Here is a 26,830-nt window from a genome sequence, read left to right on the forward strand (position 1 = left end):
TGCCTAAGAAGCTTCTGGGCTTGATTTTCACTCCTAAAGCCCAAAGAATGTTTCCCTGCCATAGCTGGAGTGCTGGGTGTTCCAAGGGGTAAGGATCCCAGCAGTTCCCAGGGCTGCTGGATGTCCTGCTGGTGGTGTAGGTGATGATCCCTGAGCATGAGCCTGTGCTCTCGGCAGCAGTTGTCGCCAAAAGTGATCTGGGAGAGGATGTTAGGAGAAGGACAAAGAAATTCTGGTCCCTCCAGGTGGCAATCTGAGATGTAAGAGCTCACTGAGAGGAGGATGGCAAATAAATTGTGTTTAGGAACAGCCAGAAGGGTTAAATTAGGGCCTGCATTTTATCCCTGGGGATGGGAGCTGCTGGACCAACTGTTCTGCCCAAATTAGCCCCAAGCCTGGCGTGCATCTCAGTGACTAATAAAGTGCCTCTTGGATCTTAATTTCTGCCGTCTCCCACGTGTGCCTGGCACTTGCCAGTGTGAACAGTAATTTCCTTTCTGTGCCAGCTCAGAGCCCAGGGGGTTCCCTGGAGCCTGGGGTGAGGCACTTCCCCAGGGGGTGTTTGTTGGCTCTGCAGTGTGGCAGGGGCTGGAACAGGGGGCTCAGTGTCCCCAGGGCTGAGGGGCACCTCTGGGAGGCCCTGGGTGTGTTGGGACTGGGGGAAAAGCTCAGCTTTGGGCCAGGCTTAGTGGGGACAGAGATGGGTGACATGGTCCCTGTCTCTTATTCAAAACTGCTGTGACCTAGTCCAGGTAAAGCATTTTAGGATCTGTGGGAGCCCTCAGGTGTTGAGTCATGGTGAGCTGGGGCAACACAAGAGGGGGTTGAACTGCACAAAACTCCTCAGCCTTGAGGAATTTGTGCCCAGGGAGCCCTCAGGTGCCCTTGCCTTTGCTGAACAGCCCAGTATTCCAACTGTCATCTCAACCAGTTTTTTTTCTTTTAACTTGTACTAATTTCATTTGTTTTGTAGCACATTTAAAATCTTGTTTTCAAAATGTGGTTTGTCTTTTTAATGCTTTCAGCTCTGCTTGTTGGTGTGTTTTAATTTTTTTTTTGTTTCCCTTTTTTTTTTTTTTGGCATTTGTTTTATTTTCCATCACCCTCCGGGATCCCCCAATATTGACCCTGTGACTGTGACCTTTCAACCTACATCCCTACAATGGTTTCCTCCCTTCTGTGACCTCTTTTGGGGCTTTGGTGCTTCTCCACATAGTAGTTTAAGACTAGCCAAAAATGCAAAGCAAGGCTTGAATAACTCTCCTCCAGTGAAAGAGCTGAAAGAACCCTCTGCAGTTGATGCCTTCCGATCCCGCAGCATCAGTGTGTCTGAACATGTGGTCCGCAGGTAGAGGCACTTTGAATGGGGACAACCCAAGGGCAACTTGGGCCCTTGGAGGTTTTGCTGCGAAGGGTGGGTGCAAGCAGGGTGGATTTGCATGTGGGATGCTTGCATGACTTGGTAATCCCATCAAAAGCCGGCCTCAGCCACAAGGGGAAGGTTTTGGGAAAGGATCCTGAGGCTTCCCAAGGCCCACGTCGCATCCTGGGTGTCTGTGGTCACTTTGCCACGTTCTCTGGTGCTTTAGCAATGAAAGATTCTGTTTTCAAAGTGAAGGTGGTGAAGGGAAAAAAAAAAACAAAAACGCCAACAAAAAAACCCACGCACAAAAAAAAGGAAAAAGGTTGCATTCTGCACAAGTGAGAATCCAGGGTACAACTCACTAAAGCTTGAGCCTCCCAAGCTTCAGGAGAGGCTTTAGAAGCTCTGCAAAGTTATGGAGAGCCCTCCTTCCAGTCTAGGAGGAATAGTTCTGCCCTCAGTTTAGGATTTGTTCTTTTGAAGGAGCTGATGAAGTGTCCTGGTCTCAAGAAGGATGCCATGAAAAACCTGGATTTGTCTTTCCAGAGAGCAGTGAGGGGGTGTGCTCAGCTCATATGAATTGTTGCATTCACAACAAAGGAAAACAAGATTTGATTTCAGAGATTGATTGGATTGACAGGTTTTGATGGCAAGCTTTGATCTGCTCCAATGAAAGATGTGAAGTAACTGACGCCAGTTTTTAAAACATATTTCTGGATCACTTCCTGTGAGTGTTAAACTGCTGAACCTGAAGATTTGTGCCTTAACCTGTAGGATTGCTGTCAGTGGAACTTGATTTTTTTTTTTTATTTTATTTTTGGCTCTATATGGTGTTTGGGGGAGAGAGGCTGAAGTGACTGAATTGCAATTATTGTTCTGACACTTCATGTTATGGGAGAGATCCTTCCCTGGGAGGGTGGGCAGGCCCTGGCACAGGTGCCCAGAGCAGCTGTGGCTGCCCCTGGATCCCTGGCAGTGCCCAAGGCCAGGTTGGACAGGGCTTGGAGCAGCCTGGGACAGTGGAAGGTATCCCTGCCCAGGGCAGGGAGTGGCATTGGATGGGCTTTAAGGTCCTTTCCACCACAAGCCTTTCCAGGATTCTCTAATTTCCCCATTAATCATGAGGTGATTTTCTTCTCTTGCATTTCTGTGTAAATGGTAGCAACAAAAAGTTCAAATAATTTCCCTTAATGAAACCAAAGAAGCTGCCACATGATAAAAATTTTGGCTGTACCTCAGCTTAGTTTGTATTACAATGACACAAGGACTTGTCTGTATAAAATACTGCAATCCAGCCTAGATCAGAAATGGTTTTAAACTGTTTTGCTGATTTGGCTGATTTGAAGGCAGACCTTCTCTCTATTCTTGTGCCAATTTCCTGTTCAGAGTGCAATTTTTTTTCCTATTTCAAACTGAATTAGGTTTTACCTAGCTATTGAATTTGGAGGGGGGGGAAAAACCCAATATATGGAAGAGATGCAACAGAGAAAAAAAACAAGCCACAGGATTATAAAGTGAAGTCTGGAGTGCCCCCAGTTTCTGGCTCATGGGCAACCTGCTGCCTGGGAAGCTGGTGCTGGTCATGGGATGCTTGCCCTCAGCATAGATTAGGAACTCAAAGCTGCCACTCACTCCTTGCTTGGTGCACTTGCCCATGGGCCACCAACATCAGAGAGCGCACTAGAGACTCTCCAGAGACAAGAATACACTTCCTGCAAGGACAACCTGGGAAGCACAACGCGAGGCTGATCCCAAAATCTGTTTCCCAAGGCCTGGGTTTGATGGCTGGCACGTGCATGCACAGCAGGGTCTGCATCCCGCTGGCCGTGGGGACGGGGACGTGGTGCCATCCCATCTGTCACCTGGACACTTTCTCTTCCAGCCGCATCCAGACCTCCATCACCAGCTCCAGCCTGGGCTCTGCAGATGAGAACTCCATGGCTCAGGCTGATGACAACTTGAAAAACCTGCACCTGGAGCTGACAGAGACCTGCCTGGACATGATGGCTCGATACGTCTTCTCCAACTTCACCGCCGTGCCCAAGAGGTCAGTCAGGGGCCAGGGACACGTGCCTGGGATTCAGGTTCCTGGGATTCAGGTTCATGTTCCACTTCATCAGTGGAAAAACACTGGGATTCTGGCAGGCTCAGGCTCTCAAGCCTTTCCTCACTGATAAAATCTCGGCTAAAAGGAGGTGAGATAGGGAAGACTGGAGATGTGGGGATGCCTTAGAGCCTCTTCCTGTGCCTAAAGGAGCTCCAGGAGAGCTGGAGAGGGGCTTGGGATAAGGGGTGGAGGGGCAGGACACAGGGAATGGCTCTCCACTGCCAGAGGGCAGGGATGGATGGGATATTGGGAAGGAATCTTTTCCTCTGAGGGTGGTGAGACCCTGGAATGGATTTCCCAGAGGATGCCCCATCCCTGGGAGTGTTCCAGGCCACTTGAATGGGACTTGGAGCAACCTGGGATGGTGTGGCAGGGAAGCGGGTGGCACTGGATGGACTTAATGTTCCTCCCAACCCAAACCATTCTGTGGTTCTGTCAAATCCTGATGGATAACAGGGACGTTGGCAGCCAAGGGGAGTGGCACAAATGCTGTGTAAAGGAGGAGAGCAGGCAGCACCTCCTGCATGGTTAATGGCACCAGCTCTGTTCTCTGCCTGCTGAGGAATCTTCATCCCAAATGTGTTCCCAGGTCTCCCGTGGGTGAGTTTCTGCTGGCTGGAGGAAGGACCAAGACATGGCTGGTTGGTAACAAGCTGGTGACCATCACTACCAGTGTTGGAACAGGGACAAGGTCCCTGCTTGGCCTGGACTCTGCAGAGTTCCAGAGCACCCCAGAATCAAGGTAGGTGTTCCAATTTCTAGAAATCTCCACCTGCCAAAGTCACCTAAACCACTGCTACATCTTGGTAGTTTTTCCTCTTTGCATAAGAGGAATGTTTTATTTGTCCAGCATGGCTGATTCCTCCCTCAACATCACCAATATCTGCTTTCCTACAGCTCAGACCCTGTTTTGCAAGTCAGACAGACCAAGGAGGCTCCAGCCAAGCTGGAATCCCAGGCTGGGCAGCAGGTGTGCAGGAGCTCTCGCAACAGAGTCCGATCCATGTCGGGTGAGTTCCCACCCTGGGCTCTCCCTGCCACAGCTTGAAGGTCCAGGTGCCTCCTGTGTCTGAGCTGGTTTGAGATCTGGAGCTGTCTGGTGTTCAGTGAGGGGCAGGTGGCAGGAGCTGCTGGTTTCAGGTGTGGTGGGGCTTCCCTCTCTTTGCAGGAGGGCTTTGGTGAGCACATAAATTGGTTTGTAAGGAACACACGGAACATTAAATTCTCTTCGTGGTTTAACGTCAGCTAAGCCCCGCCCTGGTGCTCATTTTGTCCCCCATGGGAGAATGGAGGAGAGAATTGGAAGGGGAAAAGAAAGAAAACTTGTGGGTTGAGAGAAGAGCAGTTTAATAATTAAAATAAAATAATGGTAACAATAATAATTGTAATGACAAGGGAAGTAAAACCAGGACATTGTGTATGCAGCTGCTAGAGGAGCTTAAAAGCCTCATTCCTGAGATATTTTTGGGGCTAACTAAGCGTGGCTCTCCCTTGGGTTGTGTCTGTCCTGCCAGGTGGTCATGCCTTACGTGTTGGTGCCTTAGACAGCTCAGCCTCCCATTTTCCCAGTGGCTCAGCTTCCCAAGGGACACAGGGCCCTCCTGCTCCTGCGGCCCGCCCAGAGAAGGCCAGTCCTGCTCCGCAGACAGCCCTGCAGAAGGAAAAAGCCAACCTGGCTGCCTATGTGCCACTGCTGACCCAGGGCTGGGCAGAGATCCTGGTGCGCAGGCCCACAGGTGGGTACCCGAGTGTGGGGTGGGATCCTGCTGAGAAACCAGAGCCTGGGGGAAGGAGAAAAATCCATATTTTGTTGTAAATGGGTCTGTTTATGGCTTACTGCCTTTTGAAACTAAAGAACCAGGGGATGGGTTGGGTTGGAAGGGATCTTAAAGCCCATCCAGTGCCACCCCTGCCACGGGTAGGGACATCTTCTACCGTCCCAGGGTGCTCCAAGCCCTGTCCAGCCTTGCCTTGGACACTTCCAGGGATCCAGGGGCAGCCACAAGTCTGGGCAACTCGGTTTTGTTTGCTCTAAGGGAGGGAATAACAACCTGTTCAAGGTCAAAATGCTTGAATATCAATGTGTTCCACGAGATTAACAAGAATTATCTGTTTCAACTGAAAGCTGTTCCATGAGAAAATAACTGACGTGGTGTTAATTAGGACACCTGAGTGTTTTGGATGCCTTTTGGAATCTGCTGTAGCAGTGAGTTACCAGGGATGGGTTTTGAGAAGCTTGGGGTGAGGTGCCAAGCACTGGGAGTAGCAAATCAATCAAGCCATCCTGCAGAAGAACCGAGAACTTCCTCCGTTTGGATTTTCTCACCTGCAAATTCCCGAAAAATTTGAGCATTTTCAGCAGGAGCTGTAACCTCTGGGCGAGCTGGGAGTACTGACCACTTCCCCCATTGTCTGCTGCAGGCAACACGAGCTGGCTGATGAGCCTGGAGAACCCTCTGAGCCCCTTCTCCTCAGACATCAACAACATGCCCCTGCAGGAGCTCTCCAACGCCCTGATGGCTGCAGAACGCTTCAAGGAGCACCGGGAGACAGCTCTGTACAAATCCCTGTCCGTGCCCTCCTCCAGCCTGGCCACGGGCACAGCCAAGCCCTCGCTGCTGCAGCGCTCCAACACAGGTGGGAGCTGCTGGCAGAGCTGGGCAGGGCTTCTAGAGCAGCCAGGAGTGTGAGGGGGGGACAGAAATGGGAAAGGCAATCAGTTCTTGTCCCTAGAAGTGAGAAATCCCCTTCCTCCTCGCTTCTGCTGGGGGAAGAGGAGGACGGGGGAGTAACAGAGCTGCTTTGGAGGAGTCGTGTGTTCGCTGTGTTCCCCAAATGAAAATGAGCCAAGTCATGGATCTGTTCCCTCTCCCACTCGTTTGGGGCTGATCTGGGCATCCCACTTGTGGATGGATCTTTCCATGCAGTGTTTCCATTTCCATTTGTCTTCAGTTTGGGAGTCTGTGTCGGGCGCTCGGAGCTGCAAGTTCCTGGGGCATGGCCTGTTCCAAACCTCACCTGCCAGGAGGAGCTGGTTCCTCTGGCTTTTACAGCAGAATTGCAAATCCTGTTGGATTTACCCACCTCTGAAAAGGGCTGTTCAGCCTGCAGCTGAACCACTCGAGTTTCATTTGCTGGCTTGATTTTTAACACAGTGGCCAAGGATTTTCAGTCTGTTTAATGTGGAGCTAGTTCCTCTTAAAAAGTTGTTAATGTTGGGAGATTGGTGTTGACCAACAGCTGCAATTTTTAAAGCTTTCTGCAGTCCCTGCTTGAGCTCTTACCAGTGATACCCAACGGAGCTGAGGCTCTGAGCACTGCAGGCACCATCAGAATTGAGCAGTGGTACCAGCAGACCAGGCTTTGCTGAGGAAAAATTGCCTGGGTGTTCTGGAAATCTGGTAAAAATGCCAGTTTTCAGCTTTGTTTTAAACAGGCCAGGGTATTTTTAGTATTTCAGGTTGTGTAAACACAAAACTGGAGTCAAAATCGAATTATCACCTCTTACAAACAAGCAAAACATTTATTTTCCATAAACACTTTGGTGACTCTAAAAATGCGTGGTATATGGAGCTAAGTGGAGAGCTGAACCCATGCCACCTGAATGCCACTCCTGTGCCAGTCTGAGAGTAATTTTGGCCACATCCTTGTTAACCAGACTTGCTGGAGCTGGCTGGGCAGTGACTGGAAGAAGTTTTGCTGTCAGGCTCTGACATGCCTGTTCTGCCTCTTTAGTGGTTAAATTTCTGTGAGTCTTTACCCAGATTTTTCAGGCTCTTCTGTGGGTTTAAAAGTGACCTTGTGCAGGTCAGGAGAAGCTCAGCCTGGTTTCCTGTGTGTGCTGGGATATCGGGAAGGGATTTTCTGTTCCTAAGCCTCAAAAAATGCCTTCTGCAAAGGGAGCAGTTGGAGCCTGCACTGTTGGATGTGTTTATTCCTCTTTATTCGTGTTGAGACCTTGTGCCCTTAAAGTATCCCTTTGGCATCTGGTGAGCTTATCCCAGCTTGTTCTTTCCTTTGTTTCATTTATTTATTTGTTTGTTTTAAACTAGGCTCTTGGTTACATTTTAAACTCTGTGCTTTTTAATTTTTTTATATTTTTTTTCATATAGTCTCTCCTTCCTTTTGATGTAGCTGCTCACTTGATTTCCCTTTGCAGTGGCCTCTTTCTCTTCCATGTACCAGTCCAGTTGTCAAGGGAAGTTGCACAGGAGCATATCCTGGGCAGGTATATTTATATATCTTTAAGGAAAAAACCAACCAAACAGTATTGCCATAGAAGAACACCTCTGATTCATAGAAAATGTATCCCTCATCCCTCATTTTCCCCTTCCATGTCTCCTGTCTGTCCCCAGTCTCATCACTCTCAACAAATGGGATCTTGACTAGCATGAAGAAGTCCAAGCCAGATCCAACATTTGCAAGTGCTGACAATTCCTTAAAGCAAACTTTGCTTTTAGCTGGGGTGGCTTATGAGTCATGAGGCCAGTGTTAAATGACCTGTCAAAACGTGGCTGGATTAATTAATTCTTCATTTGCAGCTTCATTTTCCAATTGGCTTTGTGTTCTGCTCAATGGAAAAGCTCCCAGTTGTGAGGAGAGCAGCGTGTGCTGCAGGACAGGCTCCCCTTGGAGCTGCTCAGCCCACAGGGATCTGCCAGAATTGGGCACAGAAAGATAAAAGCAGCTGATCATATGTATATATTTGGTATATGGATAAAGTTCAGCCAGCATGGAGGCTGGTTAAGAGATTGTTAAATAAAAAAGAAATATATTTCAGCAGAAAAGGTGCTAAATTCTACCTTTTAGAGGCTCTGTAATAACGTAAAATCTCTCTCCACTTCAGTAAAATTGATTTCATAATTAAATGAAGTGGAGATCAAATTACAAACCTTATGAGCACAACACCTGCATTGCTTTGATAACCTGCAATGCTTTGTGATTTTAATTAGAGGGTTCGAATGTCTTTCTGCCTCTTTCCTTCACTGGAAAACTCCCAGCAGAGCAGTGGGGTGTTCTGAGCTGCTGCTGGCTGCTGTCAGAGACCTCTCAAAGCAACAAAAAGCTGCTGCAGTTCAATATTTTTCTGTACTTCCCTCTGCTCCTGTTATTCTCTTCCCACCTAAAGAATAATTAGTGCTTGGGTTGTTTCAAAGCACCAGCAATCTTGGCAGTGCTGTAGGAGGGGAGCTTGGAAGCACTGGGTATCTGCAGGTGTGTTCTGGCTTGGACAGCTAACCAGATCAGCACGTTGTTTTGGTTCCTTTTGGTTTGTTTTGTATTTTTAGAAGGTTTGTGTGTGCAATGCTAACTCTTAATTGCTTCTTTGAAATAACTTTGGTCCTGCGAGCTGAAATCAATCCAGGAAAAGCTGCTTTAGTGATTTTTTTCTTTGTATATATATATTTTTTTAATTTTGCTGATTTTCTTTATATTTTTGTGTGTGCTAATTTTTGGTTTTATTACTATTATTGTTATTATTTTGGAAAACAAATCTTGGCCTTTCAGATTGGTCTTCCAGTCCCTTGTGTGCATAATGGGAAGCCTCCTGTTCTCCAGCCTTTTCCTCAGGACAAAAAGCAAGGCCAGGAGGAGCCTTTGGTCAGACTCATCCCTGTGGTCAGTGCCTGGAGCAGATCCAAGGTTAAATCCTCCACGTAGGCAGGGAGCTTTTTTTGTCGGCGTGGTTCCACTCCCTGTGTGTCACAGATGCCACCAGTGTCACCCCTGCTCTCGTCCTTCCAACACGTTCAGGGCTGAATTGTGCCGCCTCTCCCGAGACATTCTAGGAAAGCTGCCAAACTGCAAGGAAATGGCTCCTAGGAAAATTTCTTATCTCCTTGTAGGCCTCAAGGCACGGGAGCGTTGCGTTTCAGTACAAGGAAAGCTCCTTTTTGTTACACCCTTGCACAGAGCTGATGTCTGCAGTGAGCTTTTTACCCCGTACTCTCCTACACCTCTGTAGTTCCTGTCTGTCCTGGTAACCCATGTCTGAGGTCCCGTTTCCTCATCCCGTGCCCTGCTTGTCCATCAGCAACAATTGGGGAAAAAAAAAACCCCAGCTGCACTTCCTTGGCCCGAGGCAGGCTGTGAGGGTGAGGTGATTTTTTTTCCCTGGAAAAAGGGGAGCCAGGAGTCTGATGTGACAAAGAGATGCCAGGGCACTCCTTCCTCATGGCCTTCCGTTGAGATCCCGTAGGGAAAAGGCTGGTGCTTGTGAGGAGAGGAGAGGAGGGGGGCTGTCCCCTGTCCCCTCTCCACAGCCCCCGTGCCCGTGTCTCCGTAGAATCCGCCGTGGTGCTGGAGGAGGGCAGCCCGGGAGAGATGGAGCTCAGGGAGGCCGAGTCCCCCATGGAATCCCCCGAGAGCGAGGACGTGGAGACCTCGTGTTCCGAGCCCGTCCTGAGCGAGGAGAGGTTTGGGAAAGCCCAGGACTCCTACAGCAGGGTAAGGACAGCCAGCTCCATGAATTCCCTCATGGCGCCCTCAGAAACGGCTCCCTGATGGCACTGGGGGGATTCAGGGCAAAACCCCTTTGTGCTCCTTCCTGCCCACCTTCCCTCAGACGCGTTGGGGTGCCCTGAGCGTTGCTGTTGTCAGCTTTTATCCTGGCTGTCAGGAAAAGGAAGGAATCCTTCCCTGGGAGGGTGGGCAGGCCCTGGCACAGGGTGCCCAGAGAAGCTGTGGCTGCCCCTGGATCCCTGGCAGTGTCTCAGGCTCAGCATGGGATGAGCTTTAAGGTCTGTCCCAACCCAAACCATTCCGGGATTCTCCGATTCCATGAGAACCGTTCATCTTTTCTCTCTTTTCCTTTCTTCCAGTCCTCCTCCACGTCCAGCCAGGAAGACAAGTCGCTGAAGTCGGAGGAGCTGGTGGAGGGCGGGATCCCCATCGGGCGGGAGGAGGGCCGGGCGCTGGAGCTCTCCTTCCAGCCCTCACAGCCCCTCAGCAAGTCCAGCTCGTCTCCGGAGCTCCAGACGCTGCAGGAGGTGCTCAAGGACGCCAACGGCCGCGAGGTGCCCCGCAGGCTGAGCACGGAAGTGAAATCCAAATCCCAGTCGGGGAATCTGGAAGGGGAAGGGCTGGGCAGCTGGCTGGGCAGGGGGGAGGACAGCAGGGCCGCCGGGCCGGGCGGTGGCACCGGAGCTGTCACCTCGCCCCGCTCGCCCTCGGGCCACCGGCCCCGGGGATACACCATCTCCGATTCCGCCCCGTCCAGGAGGGGCAAGAGGATCGACAGAGACGCCTTCAAGGGCAGGGCAGCAGCGTCCAACACGGAGAAAGTCCCTGGGATAAACCCCAGGTGGGTGCAGAGCCCCTGAGCTGCTCCATCAGGGTTCCTTTGGGGGGGGGGGGGGTCTGCAAAGCGTCTGATTAAAAAAAAAATAATTACCTGCTTTATTCAGGAGCTGATACAGTCCTGTTGAGCACGCTACCGTCAAATGAACTTGGGGATTAGGGAGCAGAACTCCCAGATGGTGAAAGAAATGGATAGTTTCCTCCAGTACTTAATGTACTTAATTTTAGGAGCTGTGGTTTGACTGCAGGTTACCCAGCGTTAATTTTGCTGTGAACAGGGTGGATTGCTAGTTTTGCATTTCAAGAAATAGAATGTGCAAAATCCTAAGAAGGAGGAAAAGAAGGGTTATTACAGTTGCTTTTTGAACCTGGGATATTATTAGCTGTCCAAAATTGCATGATGAGGCAATTTTCTTCTGATTGAGGGCAGGTAAAATGCAAATGTCTGTACAATCGTGTGTCTGAGAGCCTAGAAATGCCCCCAGAGCTGTGGAGGGTGTTCCTGCCCCTCCATTCCCTGCCTTTGAACAGGAAATTTGTGTGGCTGCTGCTGTTTGACACATCATTGTTTTTCTGACACGGGTCTATTGCAAACTGCAGGTCGTCCAGGCACTCCCAAGTGTCTAAAAGATGAATAATACCCTGTTAGCATTTTAATTCCTCCCATTTTTCTGCTGTACATAACGTTCTTACCTCCAGCAGATCAAAACTGACTTAATTTTTATGCTAACAGACTTTTCCCTCCCTCTCTCCTTCAGCTTCGTGTTTTTACAGTTGTACCACTCCCCCTTCTTTGGTGATGAAAACAACAAACCCCTCTTGTTGCCAAATGAGGTAGGCAAGGAGTTGTTTAAATCCTTAATTTTTTTTAACCTCATGACTTGGAATGTAGATGATAATTACAAACATCCAGCTCAGGGGGCTGCAGTTTCAAGGTGTTTCCTACCAGCACTGCCACAGGTGGGAGATCTCTGTGCTGGGGTCGTGGAGGGGATTTTTTTTAAAGCTCACAGGGTGCTGGTTTGTTTTGTTTAGTGTTGGGAGGGACCTTCCTGGGCAGGGGCAGCTCCCAGGCTGCTCAGGTGGGTCCCTGTGTGGTTGCAGACGTTTGAGAGGTCGGTGCAGCTCCTGGATCAGATCCCATCCTATGACACACACAAGATTGCAGTGCTCTACGTTGGGGAGGGCCAGGTGAGTGTGTGCAGGGACCTGAATCCTTATGGAATGTTGGGAACCTCTCCGGCTGTAAGGTTTTCCCCGTGGGATTTGCCCTGCCTTGCTTTTCCTTAGTTCCCTGCGCTAAAAATCAGCGCCTGCATGAAACCCTTCTTTGAGGGCAACCCAGGAGGGGATCTCTGGTGCTGGTGCAGTGCTGCTGGCACTGAGTGTGACATTGTGGCACATCCCTGTGTCCCAGAGCAACAACGAGATCGCCATCCTGTCCAACGAGCATGGCTCCTACCGCTACACCGAGTTCCTCACGGGCCTGGGGAAGCTCATCGAGCTCAAGGACTGCCAGCCAGACAAGATCTACCTGGGTGGCCTGGATGTGTGTGGAGAGGATGGACAGTTCACCTACTGCTGGCACGACGACATCATGCAAGGTGAGCTGGATGGATGGTTTGTGTCTTGTCACCTCAACTGACCTGCCTGCCACACTGGTTCCTTCCCAGGGAGGTGGTGAGGATGTCCTGAGCTCTGATCCCCTCCTGTTCTGTCTGGGAGTTCTGCAAGCCATGTGATAAAGTTCAGACCTGTAGTGGTTTTATGTTTGCCAGTTTCTGTTTTCTAAATTTAGTGTAGTGGTTGGAGTGTTTTTTAGAATTACCCACTCATGGGATCACAGCTTCTCATAAGATTAATATTCACTTAGTCCATCACAAATACCTTTAAATCCACAATGTGAACAGTCATCTCCCCCATCTATATTTTCTGCGATTTAAAGGGATATTTTAATATATTACAGTTTATTACTATGACTCATAAAAGACTTTCAGCCTAAAAACATACCTGCCTTAACAAAAAAAATAAACACATCAGTTTGATATTGATCTGCTCTGTAAAACAGTCTGCTCTGTAAATCTCTGAAATGATCCGCTCTTTGAAGGCTGGCAGGGTTTGGTTTGGAGGTTTAGCTGGCTGTCCCCAGCTGCTGTAAAAGCTGTTCACGGAGGGTGGTGTCAGTATTGCTGTGTTTCTCTGAAGGGCACTTCAGAGCAGGGGGTGTCACTGCTGTGGCCATGGCTCGTGTCACTGCAGTGCCACCCAGCTCCTGCAGCACCAAGCAGTGCACAAATCATCCAGGATCCAGCAGGATATGCAGAACTTCCCAAATTTTTCTGGGAAAAAATTTGCAAGTCCTGGTTTAAGCTCTTCTGCCTCTTTTCTCCCTAACCCAGGGTGTCCTCCCTGTGCTGCTGTGGTCCTTCCCACTGGCTGCTGCACTCCAGGGAGCCCTGGAGCATCCAGTGGGACTGGATTCAGCTGTCACAAACGGGGACAAAGCTATTGAGGGAGCACAGTTTGTATTTTTATTACTGGCATGTGACCATTGCTACTTTCCCAGCCTAAGGATCTCTCTGTTCCCTCTCCAGCCATTTTCCACATTGCTACTCTGATGCCCACAAAGGATTTGGATAAATACCGCTGTGACAAGAAGAGGCACCTGGGGAATGATTTTGTTTCCATCATTTACAACGATTCTGGAGAGGATTTTAAACTGGGCACAATAAAGGTAGGGGATTTTCCGCGTGGGTGTGTGGCAGCAGGAGCACAGGGTGGTAAACCTTCATGTGTGTGGGTGTTACCCTGAAAACTGTGTGGGGATTATGGGGGGAGCTGTGTTTATGGCATTCACAAACCACGATGCTGCCAGAGAAATGTTCCTGACTCTTTCATTGGCTTCTCCTTAGGGGCAGTTCAATTTTGTGCACGTGATCATCACCCCCCTGGACTATGACTGTAACCTGGTGACGCTGCAGTGTCGGAAAGGTGGGAATTCCCCAGCCTTTGCTGTGCTGGGGCTTTGCGTTTCAAAAGTTCAGACTTCCAGGTTCTTGTTAGCGTGGGAGCTGTGGGGACTTGGTTGATAAAATTCCTCAGGTTTATTTGACTTAGATATTTAGTTACTGGCAGCCTTTTGCTTCTTCTTAACTGTCTTACCAGAATTTTTTTCTTATTCCTTTAAACTGAAGACATGGAGGGCCTGGTGGACACGAGTGTTGCCAAGATCATCTCTGACAAGAACCTGCCCTTCGTGGCCCGTCAGATGGCCCTGCATGCCAACGTGAGTACCCCCAGCTCCCTGAGCTTCCAGCTGCTGCCTTGGCCCATCACCAGCTTCCAAGGAAACAGGCAGGGCCTGCTGAAGCAAAGAAACAAGTTTTCTACTTGTCCTTGAAGCCAGAGTTGGCACCTGAACAGTCCTAACTCAGAGCCGCATTGCAGTTTCTGTCAAACCGCGCTGAAAAAATTGATTAGTTTTATTGTTGTGGTTTTCTTAACGTGGCTCCACTCTTTCCCTGCTTCTCCCCACCCTTCCCAACCCAGATGGCTTCCCAGGTCCACCACAGCAGATCCAACCCCACGGACACCTACCCCTCCAAATGGATCGCAAGGCTGCGCCACATCAAGAGGCTGCGGCACCGGGTGAGTGCAGCTGCTCTGAGGGGCAGAACTGGGCTTGACTGAGACTGGGGCAGGTAAAACCAGCTGTCAGAACCTGCTGAGTGAGAGGACGGCTGTGTGTATGGAGGTTAGAATCCAGCTGGGCATGGAATCACAGTTTGGGTTGGAAGGGACCTTAAGGATCATCCAGTTGTGTTGTGGGCATGACAAGTGTGGCAATGTCAAATAACTTCACTGGCAGTAAGGGCTTTTGGGAAGCTTAATCCTGGAATCCCAGAATCACTGATAATGGAAAAGCCCTTCCAGCCCATGGAGTCCAAGCTGTGCCTGATGCCCACCTTGTCCCCAGCCCAGAACACTGAGTGCCACCTCTAGGAATTCCTTAGACATCTCCAGGGATGGGGACTCCAAACCTCCCTGGGCAGCCTCTTCAGTGCCTGACCACCCTTTCCATGGAGAAATTCCTCCTGATGGCCAATACCTGGACACAGAGTGGCACCCCCCACAGTGTCCTGGTAACCTGCCCTGCCCAGATGGAGATTTCGAAGAGTTTTGGAGAAAATGGAGCTCACCTGCTCTCCGTTGCCTTTCAGCTCCGTGAAGAGACACAGTACCAGAGCCCTGGCCTTCCCCTGCAGCTGCACCCCTCTGCCCCCACAAAGCCCCCTCCCCAGATCCCCCAGGACCCCCCTCCCACCTACGAGACGGGGCAGAGGAAGAGGCTGATCTCCTCCGTGGACGACTTCACTGAGTTCGTGTAGGGCCGGGCTCGGGGTGTCCCTGCTGGGACACTGAGGCCATGGAATTGTGTTCCCTGCCTGCTGATCCCTGCATCGACACAGGGATTGGGAGGCCCAGCCTGGCTGCTCCTTGCATGTGGACTTGGCACTGAACCTGCCAGGAGCTTTGGGTGTCCCTGAGAACGACACTGGATTTCCAGCAGAAGCTCCCAGAAGACCAACTCACGGTGTTTGATTTGAGCCGTTTCAAAGACTCTCTGCTGGGAACTTGCCTGCAGAACCTTTCTTTGGACTCCTTCCACACCAGCTCCTGGTGGAAGCAGACAAAGGATGATATTCTGCAGATCCTCATGTGAAGGTACAGGAATTGTGGGATTTTTGAGGACTTTATTGGGAACGAAATATGAAGTACTGAAAACGCAGTTGCTACTTCTGAGCACCCCGGAACCCCAGGTCCTCCCTGAACCTCAGGGCTGTCAGCACTTGGACTCTTCAGGCTCTGACTCATTCTGCCAGCTCTAGAAAGAGTTAATTTGGGTTTTCTCCTGCCCAAAACACTGCTTAAGTTCCCAAGGCTTGTCTTCATTTTGGCCATCTGCAGAACTTCCCTGGTTGCAGGAATGCTGGGATGTCTCATCCTTCCCCATATAAATCCCTTTTTGACTGCTGACAAGTCTTGGGGCATCATCTCCCCACGAGTTTTGCTTATTCCCTGACAGGGAGGCTCTCAGGGGAGACTGAAGCAGTTCAGTTGGAGCTTCCAGGGCAGGTGGGCACAGCTGGAATGGGATTTGCAGCCCATCCTGAGGCAAGGAGGGCGCCAGACACTACACCACCCAACTGGGAGGCACCTCGTAAGCTGGACTATACTGTGAGAACTTCATCCCCTGCTTTGTCCATGAGTGGGAAGCGTGGATTTGGGAATGGCTGCCAGCAGGGAGATGAAGACAAAGTGCAATGTGCACGTGGGACTGTGAAGGGACAGGTGAGGGGACAAAGGGATAGCCCTCACCTGTGCAGGCGTGTGGGAACACCAAGTGTCCGTTGTGTTCGAGTGTTTATGAGTCGTAAAGGAAATAAAATATTTGTCTGATCAGTGTGTTCTTGCTGTCCTGGGAGAAGATCAAACTCTTTCCTGATCATGTAAATCCCTCCTCCTATCCTGGTTTCGTTTCCCACCCCTCCCAGTTCTGGACACATGGATTCCTGGCTGTGTTCCAGTCCCTGGACTGGGATATTCCCTCTGTGCTGGGAGGGGGCTCCTCTGTCAGCTTTGTGCTTGTGCCACCCCCAGTGACCACAGGTGAGCTCATTCATTAACACCAGCCCTAACAGGCTGGAAGATTTAAGAAAGTGTCTTGTGCTGTGCAGGAGACCTTAATTAAAATTATGGCTGCAGAGAGAATGAGGATGGGGTGGAGAGGAGTGGCTGGAGCAGGACAAAACCACCCGAGCCAGGTTTTAGCAGTCAGTGTTTATTTGACTTTGTCACTTTGTAAGAAACATCCCCACAGTTACAAAATACACCATTTTTGTTTGCAGTGAAACGCTGACCAGACAGGAACCATTGGCATTTTGGTCACAATCAATCATTGTTCTTAAAAAAAAAAAAAAAAAAAAAAATAGAAAAAATAAGGCACTTACAGAAGTCCCTCCCTCTCCCTCAGAACGAATAGATGGGGGTTTCATTTTTCATTTAAGCAGCTTGATCCTGATACATCATTGTGAGATTCAAGGCAATAAATAAATCACCATCTCTCGGTGACTACAGGCACAAAAATATACATTCAGGGGGATTTATGGGCTTTGAGTCAAGTTTATTGCTGTGAGGGTGTAACTCCATGACTGAATCCCTCTGCCTGGGACATGGAGGGGACCCTGGGACACTGCTGGAGCTGGCACAGGAGCTGCTGCTCTGAGAACTGCAAGTGCTGGGAGCTGTGGGTGCTGCCCACCTCGCAGGGCTGGGCTATTCAAGGGAACTGTGGGTGGCAGAGCTGCTCTCCGTACTTCAGGGAAGTAGGGCAGTTGTCTGATCCCGTTTCTGCTCCTCTCGGATCAGAGGGAGCACTTGGTAAAGTCACACACACTGAGTCACACTCACACACACACGCAGGGCAAGGAACAGGCACCTAGGAACAAAAATCCAGCTGGATTTGGGGGAAGCTTTGTTCCAGCTGCCCCTTAGCTTAGGAATGGCTGCTCAAAACCATTTGGGGCCCTGCTGGCCCCTCCTGCCTCTGTCTCCTTCCCTCCTACTCCAAAACCTCTTCTAATGAGGATACTCGAGCTGAGAACTGACCTCTGTATCAGGAACTGAACTTTTTGGCTCTTCACGAGACTTCCAAGACCTGCTTGGTTCATTTGGGACATTTCAATCACTGATTATTTCCACAGAGCCCTTGGGGTGACTGGATCTACACCCCTGGTGCTCCACACAGGAGAGAGAGGCTGTGCCAGGGCAGGTGTGTGAGGAAAGGAGCTTTGGAGCTGCAGGGACTCCAGCCCTGGGGACCTCCCAGATCTCTGGGACACTTCACTGCTCCTCTTTCTGCCTTGGTTTGGGGACATAGCACTGGCACTGTCCGTGTCACCAAAAAGGAGTTGTGCCAGAGCTGAGCCTGGTGCTGTGCTGCCTGGGAAGTTAAAGGAACAAAAAAATCCAAGGCAAAAAACCTCTGGTTTGAAAACCAGTTTTTTTTTTTTCTGAGCACAAAGCTGACCAGCACCTGGTCCCAGCCCCAGGCTCAGGCTCCAGCTGCTGGTTCTGCCTGCTCCAGGCACCTCCCTGTCCCACTCCTGCCCTCTGGGCCCTTCTCTACCCTCTCCCACCCTGTCCTGGTTACCAGGATTCCATTTCTCCCCTCTATACTTCACTTCTCTGTGCCCTCTGCTCTTCTAACACCTCCACACTGACCAAGCACCACCTCACTCATCTTCTCGTGCCCTCATCCCTCTGCAACCTCTCCACAATATCTGTTCTGCACAGCACCCGAGTTTTCCAAAGGTAACTTAGACCTGTCCCAAAGGCACCCCAGAGCAGCCACCCTGACCCACACGGCCAAGGAAGCACATGGGTGCTGGAATGAAATCTTTACAAGTATCCAACACAGCTGGGGGCTGGAGGGGAGGCTCAGGAGGGGATGGAGCAGTGGAAGTGTTTTAGGAACTCCCTCTCTCCACCTGGAAAAGTCTCCCCTGCCCTGGGAAGGTGCTTCCAGGCCCCACCAGCTGAACCCCAGGCCCCTGCCCTGCAGCTCTGCCCCCTTCAGCCTTCCCTTCCACCCTCTCACCTGTCCAAAGCATGGAGCAGGTTCTGGAATACACAGAGGAGCCCACTGGGGGCTTTTCCCCATCTGCCTGTGGCCACTGCCCCGAGCCAGCCCAGGAGAGCACACACACACCACACACACAGACACCCAATCCTTATATACACGGGACATTCCCAGGAAGAAGCACTTAATACATCCTTTAAATAACTCTGACAATAGTGTTCTGTCTCCTATCTACATGTTTCAAACACGGTACCGATGCTATGAAAATATAGCAAACATACAAAAATATATACATTTAAAAACCAAACAAACCCCGTATAAATTACTTACAATAGCCATAAGGTGAAATGGGGCTGAGGAGGGGAAGGCAGCCCCTGGGAGGGCTTCAGGCACCCCCAGGCTGTGATCTGGGGGCCCCCATGGCACAGGCCAGCTGTAGCCCAGCAGCTGTAGCCCGGCACATGGTGAATCCCAGCTGGCAGGGCTGGAGGGATCCCAAAAAAAGCTCCCTCAGGGCTTTACCTGCCTCCTTTGTGCCCAGGGAAGGTGCTGGCACTGCTGCCCGAGCTGGGACTGCCTCCCCCTTCCTCCCTGCCCATTTCAGTTTATGATTTAAACGAACAAAATACTGCTTTTGTGATATATTATCCCATTCTTAGCTCGCACGTGTCACTGGTAGCCGAGGAAAGCCTTGTTTAAAGTGCTGGGCAGTACATAGGAGAACAAGTAAACCAAAATAAAATACATAGACTTAGGGCAATACATTCCTTGGGTTAGAGAAGCCAAGCAGCCAGCGGCGCCTGCACCCCGGGGCCACGGCGGGGGGACAGGGCGGGTGGGGACCGCAGTGACACCAGCACGTTGGGAACCCCACACTGGGAGTCGGGAATCCCAAGCTCCGAGGGGGCTGAGGCAGCCCGGGGGGGTCTCTCGTCCCCAGCTCGCTGCAACGTCCTTTGTTTTAAATATTGGATTTCTTTAAATACAAATAATAGTACCAATTTCTGGAAGATAAAAGTAGCCAATACTGGAAATTAACTGCTCTGGGTGTAGATAGCATTTCTCTATATAGCTATTTATGCTTTAAAAAACAAGGTGGGTTAAATACCTTCTCGAAAGCTGTCGCTTTCCTCCACAGTGCGTCTGGTCGACAAAAAAATCCAAGACTTGGTTCAAACCTTCAAGGCCTGGGGGCTCTTCTCTCCCCTTCCCAGCCGGCACAGCCAGCAGGGAAGGGAGGGGAGCTTTGTCCCGTCCCGCCCCAGTCCCACCTGCGGGGCTGTTGAACACCCACAGCTGCTCCCTGTGAGCCAGCGGGGATCTCCTGCACCTGCTCATCCCCGGGAGAAAGGCTCGGCCTTCTCCCCTTCCATCTTTTAACACTGGAACGCTCCCGCGGGGCCGGTTCCGCAGGGCCGGTGGCCGTGCCAGCGGCGTGGCCGGGGAGCCCCTGTGCCCGGCCGGCCCAGCCGCCGCGGCAGCTTCGGGCGGGCACAGCCCACCCAGCCTGGGCAAATCGCTCCTGCAGCCCCGTTACTTGACCGTGGGGTGCACCCGGTTCTTGGCCCGCAGGGGCCGTTTCCTCCTGGCCGCGCAGGGCTTGCCCGCTGCCCCCGCGGCCGCGCTGACCCCGCGGCTGGCCCGCAGCAGCCGGCCGGGCACCGCGCCCCGGGGACAGCGCGGGGACAGCGGCTCCGGCACCTCCGGGGACGGGCCCCGCTCCGAGCTGCCCGAGCAGCCCCGGCCCGGGCCCCCCTCGGGCCCGCGGTGCCTCCTGCGGGCGCGGCGGCTGCGGGAGAACTCGAGCAGGTGCTCGATGCGGGACACGTCCTCCGTCACCCGATTGACGCGGTCGAACTGCGCCAGCAGCATCTCGAAGAGCGAGAGGAGGCGCTGGATGTCGGCGTCCACCTCCAGGCTGTCGCGGGCGCTCAGCACCAGGCTCAGCCCGTCCAGCTGGCTGGAGGACGTGGAGGCCCTGGAGCTGTCGGAGGCGGCGCTGGGAGTGGGGCCACGGAAGGATTTGGAGTCGCTGGAGTCTCGGGAGGGCAGCGGCTCCATCCCCTCGAACCGCACCTTGTGCCGGAACTGGGAGGGAGGAGAAGAAAGGGGCAGGGTTAGGGCAGGAGCTGGGAAATGGGGACACCCCGAACAGCTCCCTGGTGTGACGGGCATGGGCTAGATCCCAGACAAAGCCACGTGGGACTGTAGGGTTGAGAAGGGGCAGCTGATGCCTGTACAGCTCCCCACCTCTCCTGGGCCCCCAGAGTGGCCACTGCTCCAGCCCTGGCCCGCCAGAGGAACCCGGCTGCAGGAAGGAGCCAGAGGCAGGGCAAGGCTAAGGATGGTGGATGCTACTCTGTGCCCCCGGGCCCCTTCTCCACAGAGCCCCCAGGCTGCCCTCACCTCCTTGGCTTTGCTGAAGCCCATCCACATCTTGAGCCTGCGCACGAACAGCTCGACCATCTCGTAGTCCTGGGGCTCGAAGGCGGGCCGGTAGAGCTCGAAGCGCATCTCGCGGTAGCTGTGGATCAGCACCGCCGCCAGCAGCCGCAGCACAATCCACACCTCCAGCACGATGTAGCTGCTGCAGAAGAGGCAGTAGAGCCCCGAGGCCTCGGGCAGGCAGGGCCGGAGGCTGGCGCTGCCCCGCACAAGGGCCAGCAGCAGCAGGAGGCTGCTGCCCACGCTGCGGAAAGACTCGGAGGAGGAGGAGAAGAGCTGCGGAGGGACAGAGATGGAGTGAGAAGGGAGCAGCAGCAAAGTGTTCTCCTGACCCTCGGTATCCTCTCCCCACCCTGAGGAGTGGCCCAAAATGGGCTGGGACAGGAACAGCCCATGGCCAAAGGTGCAAGTGGCAGGATGGGCACAGAGTGCCCAGGGGACCCAGGAGCTTTGCTCATGTCATGCCAGGGTGAGGGAAAAGGGGCAGCAGGACCACCAGCAGCCCCTTTGTGAGGGAGGGGGACAGGGGTGGTTACCAGGAAGCCGAGCTGGGCATAGGCCAGGAGGAGGAGGGTGAAGGCCACCCCTGCAGCCATCAGCTCCTTCATGGACTTCTGGAAGGTCTTCCCAAACACTGACCACTGCCGGATGAAGCGCAGCTGCTGGGCAGCCTGGGAGGGGAGAGGAGGGAGTTATAGACACACTCCCAACCCAGGAAGGGTCAACTGAGAACCCCAAACCCCAGCAGAGCACAAACACCCCAGTCTGCAGGTTCCTTGCAGACAGGATCATCCCATCAGCCACACTTGGCTGAATTCCCCGAGGGAATCGAGGGCCCAGAGCCCCAAAGTGCACAGCAGAGACACACGTGGCCTCCCTGCCACCCCCTCTGCCCTGGCAGGAGCTGTGCAGGGGGGACAAGCACAGGAGGGGCCAAAGCACCCACCACCACCCACGTGCTGCTCCCCCAGCCCGCCCGTACCTGCACGGTCAGGAGGAAGAGGAGGGACGCGGCCAGGCTGCTGAAGATGGAGCTCAGCAAGGCCACCTGGTAGAAGTTGGTGAAGCCCCTGCGGTTGCTGAGGTACCTGAGCCACTGCTGGTCAGCCAGGGTGGCCTGGCTGAGGTGCACCAGCACCGTGCACGTGGTGAGCAGGATGAAAAGCCACTGGCTGTAGTTGCCCCACAGGGTGAAGTAGGCTCTGCCTTCCTTCTTGATGGCCAGAGACTCCGACACCACGAAGTAAACCACAAACAGCATGAGGAAAACCTGGGGCAGGAACAGAGAGGTCACCAGGAGAGGAGGAATGGAGAAGTTACCAGAGGAGAGGACAAGCCCTGACTGCTGTGCTGCACTGGGGGGACCCCACGAGTGCAAAATCCCCCCACACCAGGCCAAGTTCCACCACTGCACACCCAGAGCAGCTCCTGCATCCTGCCCTGCCTTCCTGGCTCATCCAGCACCCCAATCCCTCCTGAAGCTCCCCAGTGCCCCTGCGGCGGGGTGGCAGCACCCAGGGGCTGAGGGCGCTGCTGACACCACACCCAAGCAGGGCGACAGATGTGGGGACAAGGTGGCCTCAGGCAGAGCAGCCTGGGTGAGGGTCCCCAGGGCCCCCCACGCATGCAGGGGGTACAGGGGAGGCCCCACACTGACCATCATGAGGAGCTGCAGGGTGACCCCCGAGCTGAGGCGCAGCAGGGGGAAGGGGCTGATGGTGACCGCGGCGATGGCCTGGCCAGCCCCGGGGAACTCCAGGCGCAGGGTGACAGCCACGTGCAGGTCCACGCTGGGGTTGTACTGCAGCAGCTCCACAAACACTGCCCGGCTCCTGCAGGGGGACAACACCAGCTCAGGGGCCACCGTCGGGTGGGACACGGATCCTGTGCCCACTGTGACACTGCAGGAGCACCACTGAGGAGCCCAGGGGACAGCAGGACACTCCCTCTGCCCCTGTCACACTCACATGTTGTCGATCCATGTGTGCTGCTGCAGGAATTCCAGCTGAGCCCGGCTCTCCTCCAGAGAAGGGCCCAGCTCCTGCACGTAGCCGCTGCTGTCATAGAAGGAGATGTAACCCCAGTACCAGATCCTGCAGAGGAAGAGGAGCCGTGGGTGAGGCTGAAGGACACTGGCTGCTCTCCTACATGGCAGGCCAGGATCAAGTGTGCAGATGCAGATCCTGCCCCTCAGGATTTATTTCACAGGACAGATTACAGGGGTGCACTGATCCACCTCAGTGCTCCTGACCTCAGAACAGCCCCAAGCCCTCTGGTGGCCCATGGAGATGCCTCTGGGGACAAACCAGAGAAGCAACCAGGTGTGATTTATGTGTAGGACAACGTCCTGTCACCCCCTTGAGCAGGAATCTGGGCTGCTGGGTTCCCCTGCCCTGTCTGTGCCCTGGAAGGGGCAGAGTTGAACCCTCTGTCCCTGTGCCCTCAGAAGAGCACAACACTGCTGTTCAGGCCATTTGGAATTTCCGTGCCCTTTGCCAGGCTCGGGGGCTGAGGTGAGGGCTGGGAACAACCCAGAGCACCTGTAAAGACCTTAGAGAGGTCTGTAAGGGTCTCTGGAGGAGGAGCAGGGGTGGGAGCAGGCAGGGCAGCCCTTACCCTGCCAGGTCGGGTGCTGAGTGTGCCCACGCTGCTGTCCCATTCCCGGCTGTGCTCTCCCAGCCCACTCCATAGTCAGCAGTGGCAAAGCTGTGCTGGTCAGTGCAGCTGCTCTGGGCACTGCCCAGGCCCTGCAGGATGTCCTGGGCACTCTGCTGGCACTCAGCTGGAATGAGACCACCCTGAGAGCCCAGCACGGAGCTCACATTCCCTCCCAACCCCTCCACACTCATCCCCATGTGTGCACCAGGGTGAGGGAAGGGGCATGCACAAGTCAGGGATTCAGAAAAGGATGGATATTAATAATAAAAATAGAGAGCTGTCCAATTTAGGAGTCATGATATATCCATGCCACCAGGTCACAGTGGATTAGCTGGGTACAAGTGGAGGAGAACAGAGACATCCCAACTGGCCTTGGGTAACTGTGGACCAGCACTCTGGTCCCTGGATACATCACTGGCTTCAAACTGCCAGAGGGCAGGGTTAGATGGGATATTGGGAAGGAATCTTCCCTGGGAGGGTGGGCAGGCCCTGGCACAGGGTGCCCAGAGAAGCTGTGGCTGCCCCTGGATCCCTGGCAGTGTCCAAGGCCAGGTTGGACAGGGCTTGGAGCACCCTTGGACAGTGGAAGGTGCCCCTGGATGGACTTTAAGGTCCCAAACCCTTCCAGGATTCCACAATCCACTGCCCCAGTTCATCTCTGCAGAGCAGAGCCATTGCCCCCCCCAACCTGTGCTGCCTCCCCTCAGCCCCAGCTGCTCGCAGAGCTGCCCATGTTACCCCTCCAGGACTGTCACCTCCCACTGTGACAGCAGAGTCCCCGTCCCTGCCCTCCCTCCTACCTCCCCGCAGGCGGAGCTGGCGCAGCCGGGCCGTGCCCAGCGTGGTGCTGTGGCTCTCCTGGCCAGAGCCGTTGTTGTACAGGTAAGGCAGGAACACCTGAGACATCCACAGCCAGAACTGATCCGACCTGCAGGGGGGAAGGTGTGAGATTGGTGAGTCAAAGTTCCAGAGACCTCAGGGCACAAACAAGCCACACTGATGTGCACAGAGAGCCAAGGGATTGGCAGTGACACACCCTCAGCCCAGGGATCCCCAGTGTCACACTGGGCTGCTGGGAGCTCCCAGGGCTCTGGAAAACCAGCTGGGAAAATTTAATCCTCATGTGCAGAGCGAGGAAAGGCAGAGTCTGGACAAGATGTCATTTCTGGCTCTCGTGACCCTGTTCATGGCTACAACTTGTGGCTCTATATTTTGGAGACAGAGAAATTCTCATCCTTTAGAGGAGCTCCAGAAATACCAACATCAGCTCCCACAGCCCTTTTTCCACTGGGGAAATCATTAAACCTCAGAGAAATTAAACCTCTCAATCCCCAGAGGCCCCTCTGCTCTCCAGGGGGGCAGCAGAACCACAGAGACATATATATATGGAATACCCCCAGCTCTACCTGGGCACAAAGGAACCTCTTATGGGACAGACTGTGGAGCACAAGCCCAAGAGATGACTCCCCTGGCCCCCCCAGGGGCTGGCAGTTACCTCTTGATGAGCAGGAAGTCGCTGCTGCCCAGCTGCTGTTTGATGGAGCTCTGCAGGAGGAAGGCCCGGCTGGTGCGGGAGGCGTCGCCGTAATTGGTGAGTAGCACCACCAGCAAGAACATCATGTAGATGAGGAAATTCTGGGAAGCAAAGAGTAAAAACGGGATTGCATGGAAGAGCTGGATCCTAATCCTGCAGCAGAGCAGTGCTGGCCATGGCCATGCAAAAGGATCAGACCCAGAAACTGAGGCAGAAGCTGGAGTCAAGCACTCAGGGGATTCCAGCTGGACTGGGAAGACCCACACTCAGCTGCAGCTGTGTCTGAGCCCTGGGCACCAGGCAGCAGGAGATGTCCCACCTTGAGCATCCTGTGCAGCAGTTTGACCTTCCTGGCCTCCTCCTTGGCCTGGAAGAGGGCAAACCCCTGCGGGGGCCGGACTTTGCTGATCCTCTCGGACACGTGCTCCACGCAGGGCTGCTCCACCAAGGTGTCATCCTCCTCTGGGTGCAGCCTCTTGGCAACCAGGGAGAAGTAGAGGGCTTCCAGCAGCACCTGGGGCACAGGGAAGAGTGCTGAGCCTGCAGGGAGCTGTGCCACCTCAGCATTCCAGCAGCAGCTCCCACGGGCCCCTTGGCACAGCCAGCATGGCACAGCTCCCACCTGGACCTTCAAAACCAAGTGCCACCAGCCCTGCCACCAGCCCTGCCTCTCCTGCTGCTGCTGGTGTCCACATCCTCCCCTTCCTGAGGGATACAGGGGTGGGAGAGACCTTCAGTGCCCACACTGTCCACTCTGCCCTGATTTCTTTGTGGAAGGGGCTGCCCAGGGCAGTGATGGATTGATTCACCATGCCGGGGAGTGCTCAAAACCCAGGGATGTGGCAGCTGGGGACATGGGTTAGTGGTGGACACAGTGGTGGTGTTGGATAATTTTAAAGGGCTTTTCCAACCTTAACAATTCCAGGGCTGTCATTAGCAGCTGGACAAGTTAATTCCAGCTGTTAACTCCACGTACAGGTCTGTGCTACTGCACTCGTGCCACGCTCACCTTCAGGGGCTCCCAGACCAGGAACGATGCCAGAAAGCTGAATATCCCTGAGATGAGCCACATGAGGGCCACGCTGGAGGAGAAGCCCACCCCGATCCACACGGAGACGGCGGCAGAGGCAGCAAAGAGCAGGAGGCTGATGCCGTGGGCCAGCAGGGAGCACCAGGGAGGCAGCAGGCGCTTCCTGAACGTCTGGTCTGCAACTGGGAGGAGCAGGAGGAGGAGGGAGAGCAGTGTGAACATCCCTGCAAAAGGTCCCGGTGGGCACAGCAAGGGCTGGGCTCAGCACTCATCCCAGCTGAGAGCCCGCCACCAGTCCTGGATGGGTTTGGAGGGATCATCCCCAACATTTCTGCAGAGAGCAGAGTAACTAGGGGAGGAGGGAGCAGAGCCTCCCCAGGGGACACTGCAGGGACTGTCACAGAACAAGTGCTGCCCCCAGGGCTTAATGAGATCTAGGCTCTGAGAGAAGCTGGCAGGAAACAGCAGCGATATCTCAGCAGCCCTTCCTAAGGCTCCTTTTCTATTTTGTTTCCAGTTTACCCCACTGTGCCTCCAAAGTGCTGCAGTGCGGGATGGGCCCTGTCCCCCCACACCCCGGGGGCACAGCCCTGGTACCTGTCCAGGTCGACCTGGCTGATCTGCTCACTTCCCTCGGAGGAGGTGCCACGCTCTGCCCTTTGTCGTTCAGCCTCTGCATCATGACAGTCTCCACCTTCTCCCCAAACACGCTGGACCTGCCAGGACAGAGGGAGCCTGCTGAGAGCTGTGCC

The 26,830-nt window shown here is 53.5% G+C and overlaps 2 protein-coding genes across 5 annotated transcripts in view; one reads left to right on the forward strand and one right to left on the reverse strand.

The window, feature by feature from the left end:
* The window catches only part of TSC2 (TSC complex subunit 2), a 31,848-nt gene extending 15,616 nt beyond the window's left edge, over positions 1–16,232 (forward strand). Inside the window, exons 26-42 of one of the 4 annotated variants that reach the window (XM_066197826.1) lie at positions 1,217–1,348; positions 3,246–3,410; positions 4,060–4,212; positions 4,368–4,480; positions 4,985–5,206; positions 5,892–6,107; positions 7,630–7,698; positions 9,757–9,917; positions 10,292–10,773; positions 11,528–11,603; positions 11,874–11,960; positions 12,187–12,373; positions 13,364–13,503; positions 13,682–13,760; positions 13,964–14,055; positions 14,319–14,417; positions 14,990–16,232. In XM_066197826.1, coding sequence (XP_066053923.1) covers positions 1,217–1,348; positions 3,246–3,410; positions 4,060–4,212; positions 4,368–4,480; positions 4,985–5,206; positions 5,892–6,107; positions 7,630–7,698; positions 9,757–9,917; positions 10,292–10,773; positions 11,528–11,603; positions 11,874–11,960; positions 12,187–12,373; positions 13,364–13,503; positions 13,682–13,760; positions 13,964–14,055; positions 14,319–14,417; positions 14,990–15,157 — 2,641 coding nt within the window. In that variant the 3' untranslated portion in view covers positions 15,158–16,232. The remainder of the gene's footprint in view (positions 1–1,216; positions 1,349–3,245; positions 3,411–4,059; positions 4,213–4,367; positions 4,481–4,984; positions 5,207–5,891; positions 6,108–7,629; positions 7,699–9,756; positions 9,918–10,291; positions 10,774–11,527; positions 11,604–11,873; positions 11,961–12,186; positions 12,374–13,363; positions 13,504–13,681; positions 13,761–13,963; positions 14,056–14,318; positions 14,418–14,989) is intronic. The other 3 variants (XM_066197828.1, XM_066197829.1, XM_066197830.1) reach the window with 3 other exon arrangements.
* A 359-nt stretch (positions 16,233–16,591) lies between these two features.
* PKD1 (polycystin 1, transient receptor potential channel interacting) overlaps positions 16,592–26,830 on the reverse strand; it is a 79,111-nt gene continuing 68,872 nt past the window's right edge. The window contains exons 35-46 of the mRNA XM_066197825.1: positions 26,676–26,794; positions 26,058–26,260; positions 25,368–25,562; positions 25,010–25,149; positions 24,315–24,442; positions 23,473–23,638; positions 22,824–22,949; positions 22,514–22,688; positions 21,839–22,126; positions 21,393–21,527; positions 20,818–21,132; positions 16,592–20,499 (exon numbers count right to left, since the gene is read on the reverse strand). Coding sequence (XP_066053922.1) covers positions 19,945–20,499; positions 20,818–21,132; positions 21,393–21,527; positions 21,839–22,126; positions 22,514–22,688; positions 22,824–22,949; positions 23,473–23,638; positions 24,315–24,442; positions 25,010–25,149; positions 25,368–25,562; positions 26,058–26,260; positions 26,676–26,794 — 2,545 coding nt within the window. The 3' untranslated portion in view covers positions 16,592–19,944. The remainder of the gene's footprint in view (positions 20,500–20,817; positions 21,133–21,392; positions 21,528–21,838; positions 22,127–22,513; positions 22,689–22,823; positions 22,950–23,472; positions 23,639–24,314; positions 24,443–25,009; positions 25,150–25,367; positions 25,563–26,057; positions 26,261–26,675; positions 26,795–26,830) is intronic.

This window comes from Chamaea fasciata, unplaced genomic scaffold (genome assembly GCF_029207755.1).
Source record: "Chamaea fasciata isolate MVZ Bird 193981 ecotype frontalis unplaced genomic scaffold, bChaFas1.0.hap1 SCAF_16, whole genome shotgun sequence".
NCBI lineage: Eukaryota > Metazoa > Chordata > Aves > Passeriformes > Sylviidae > Chamaea > Chamaea fasciata.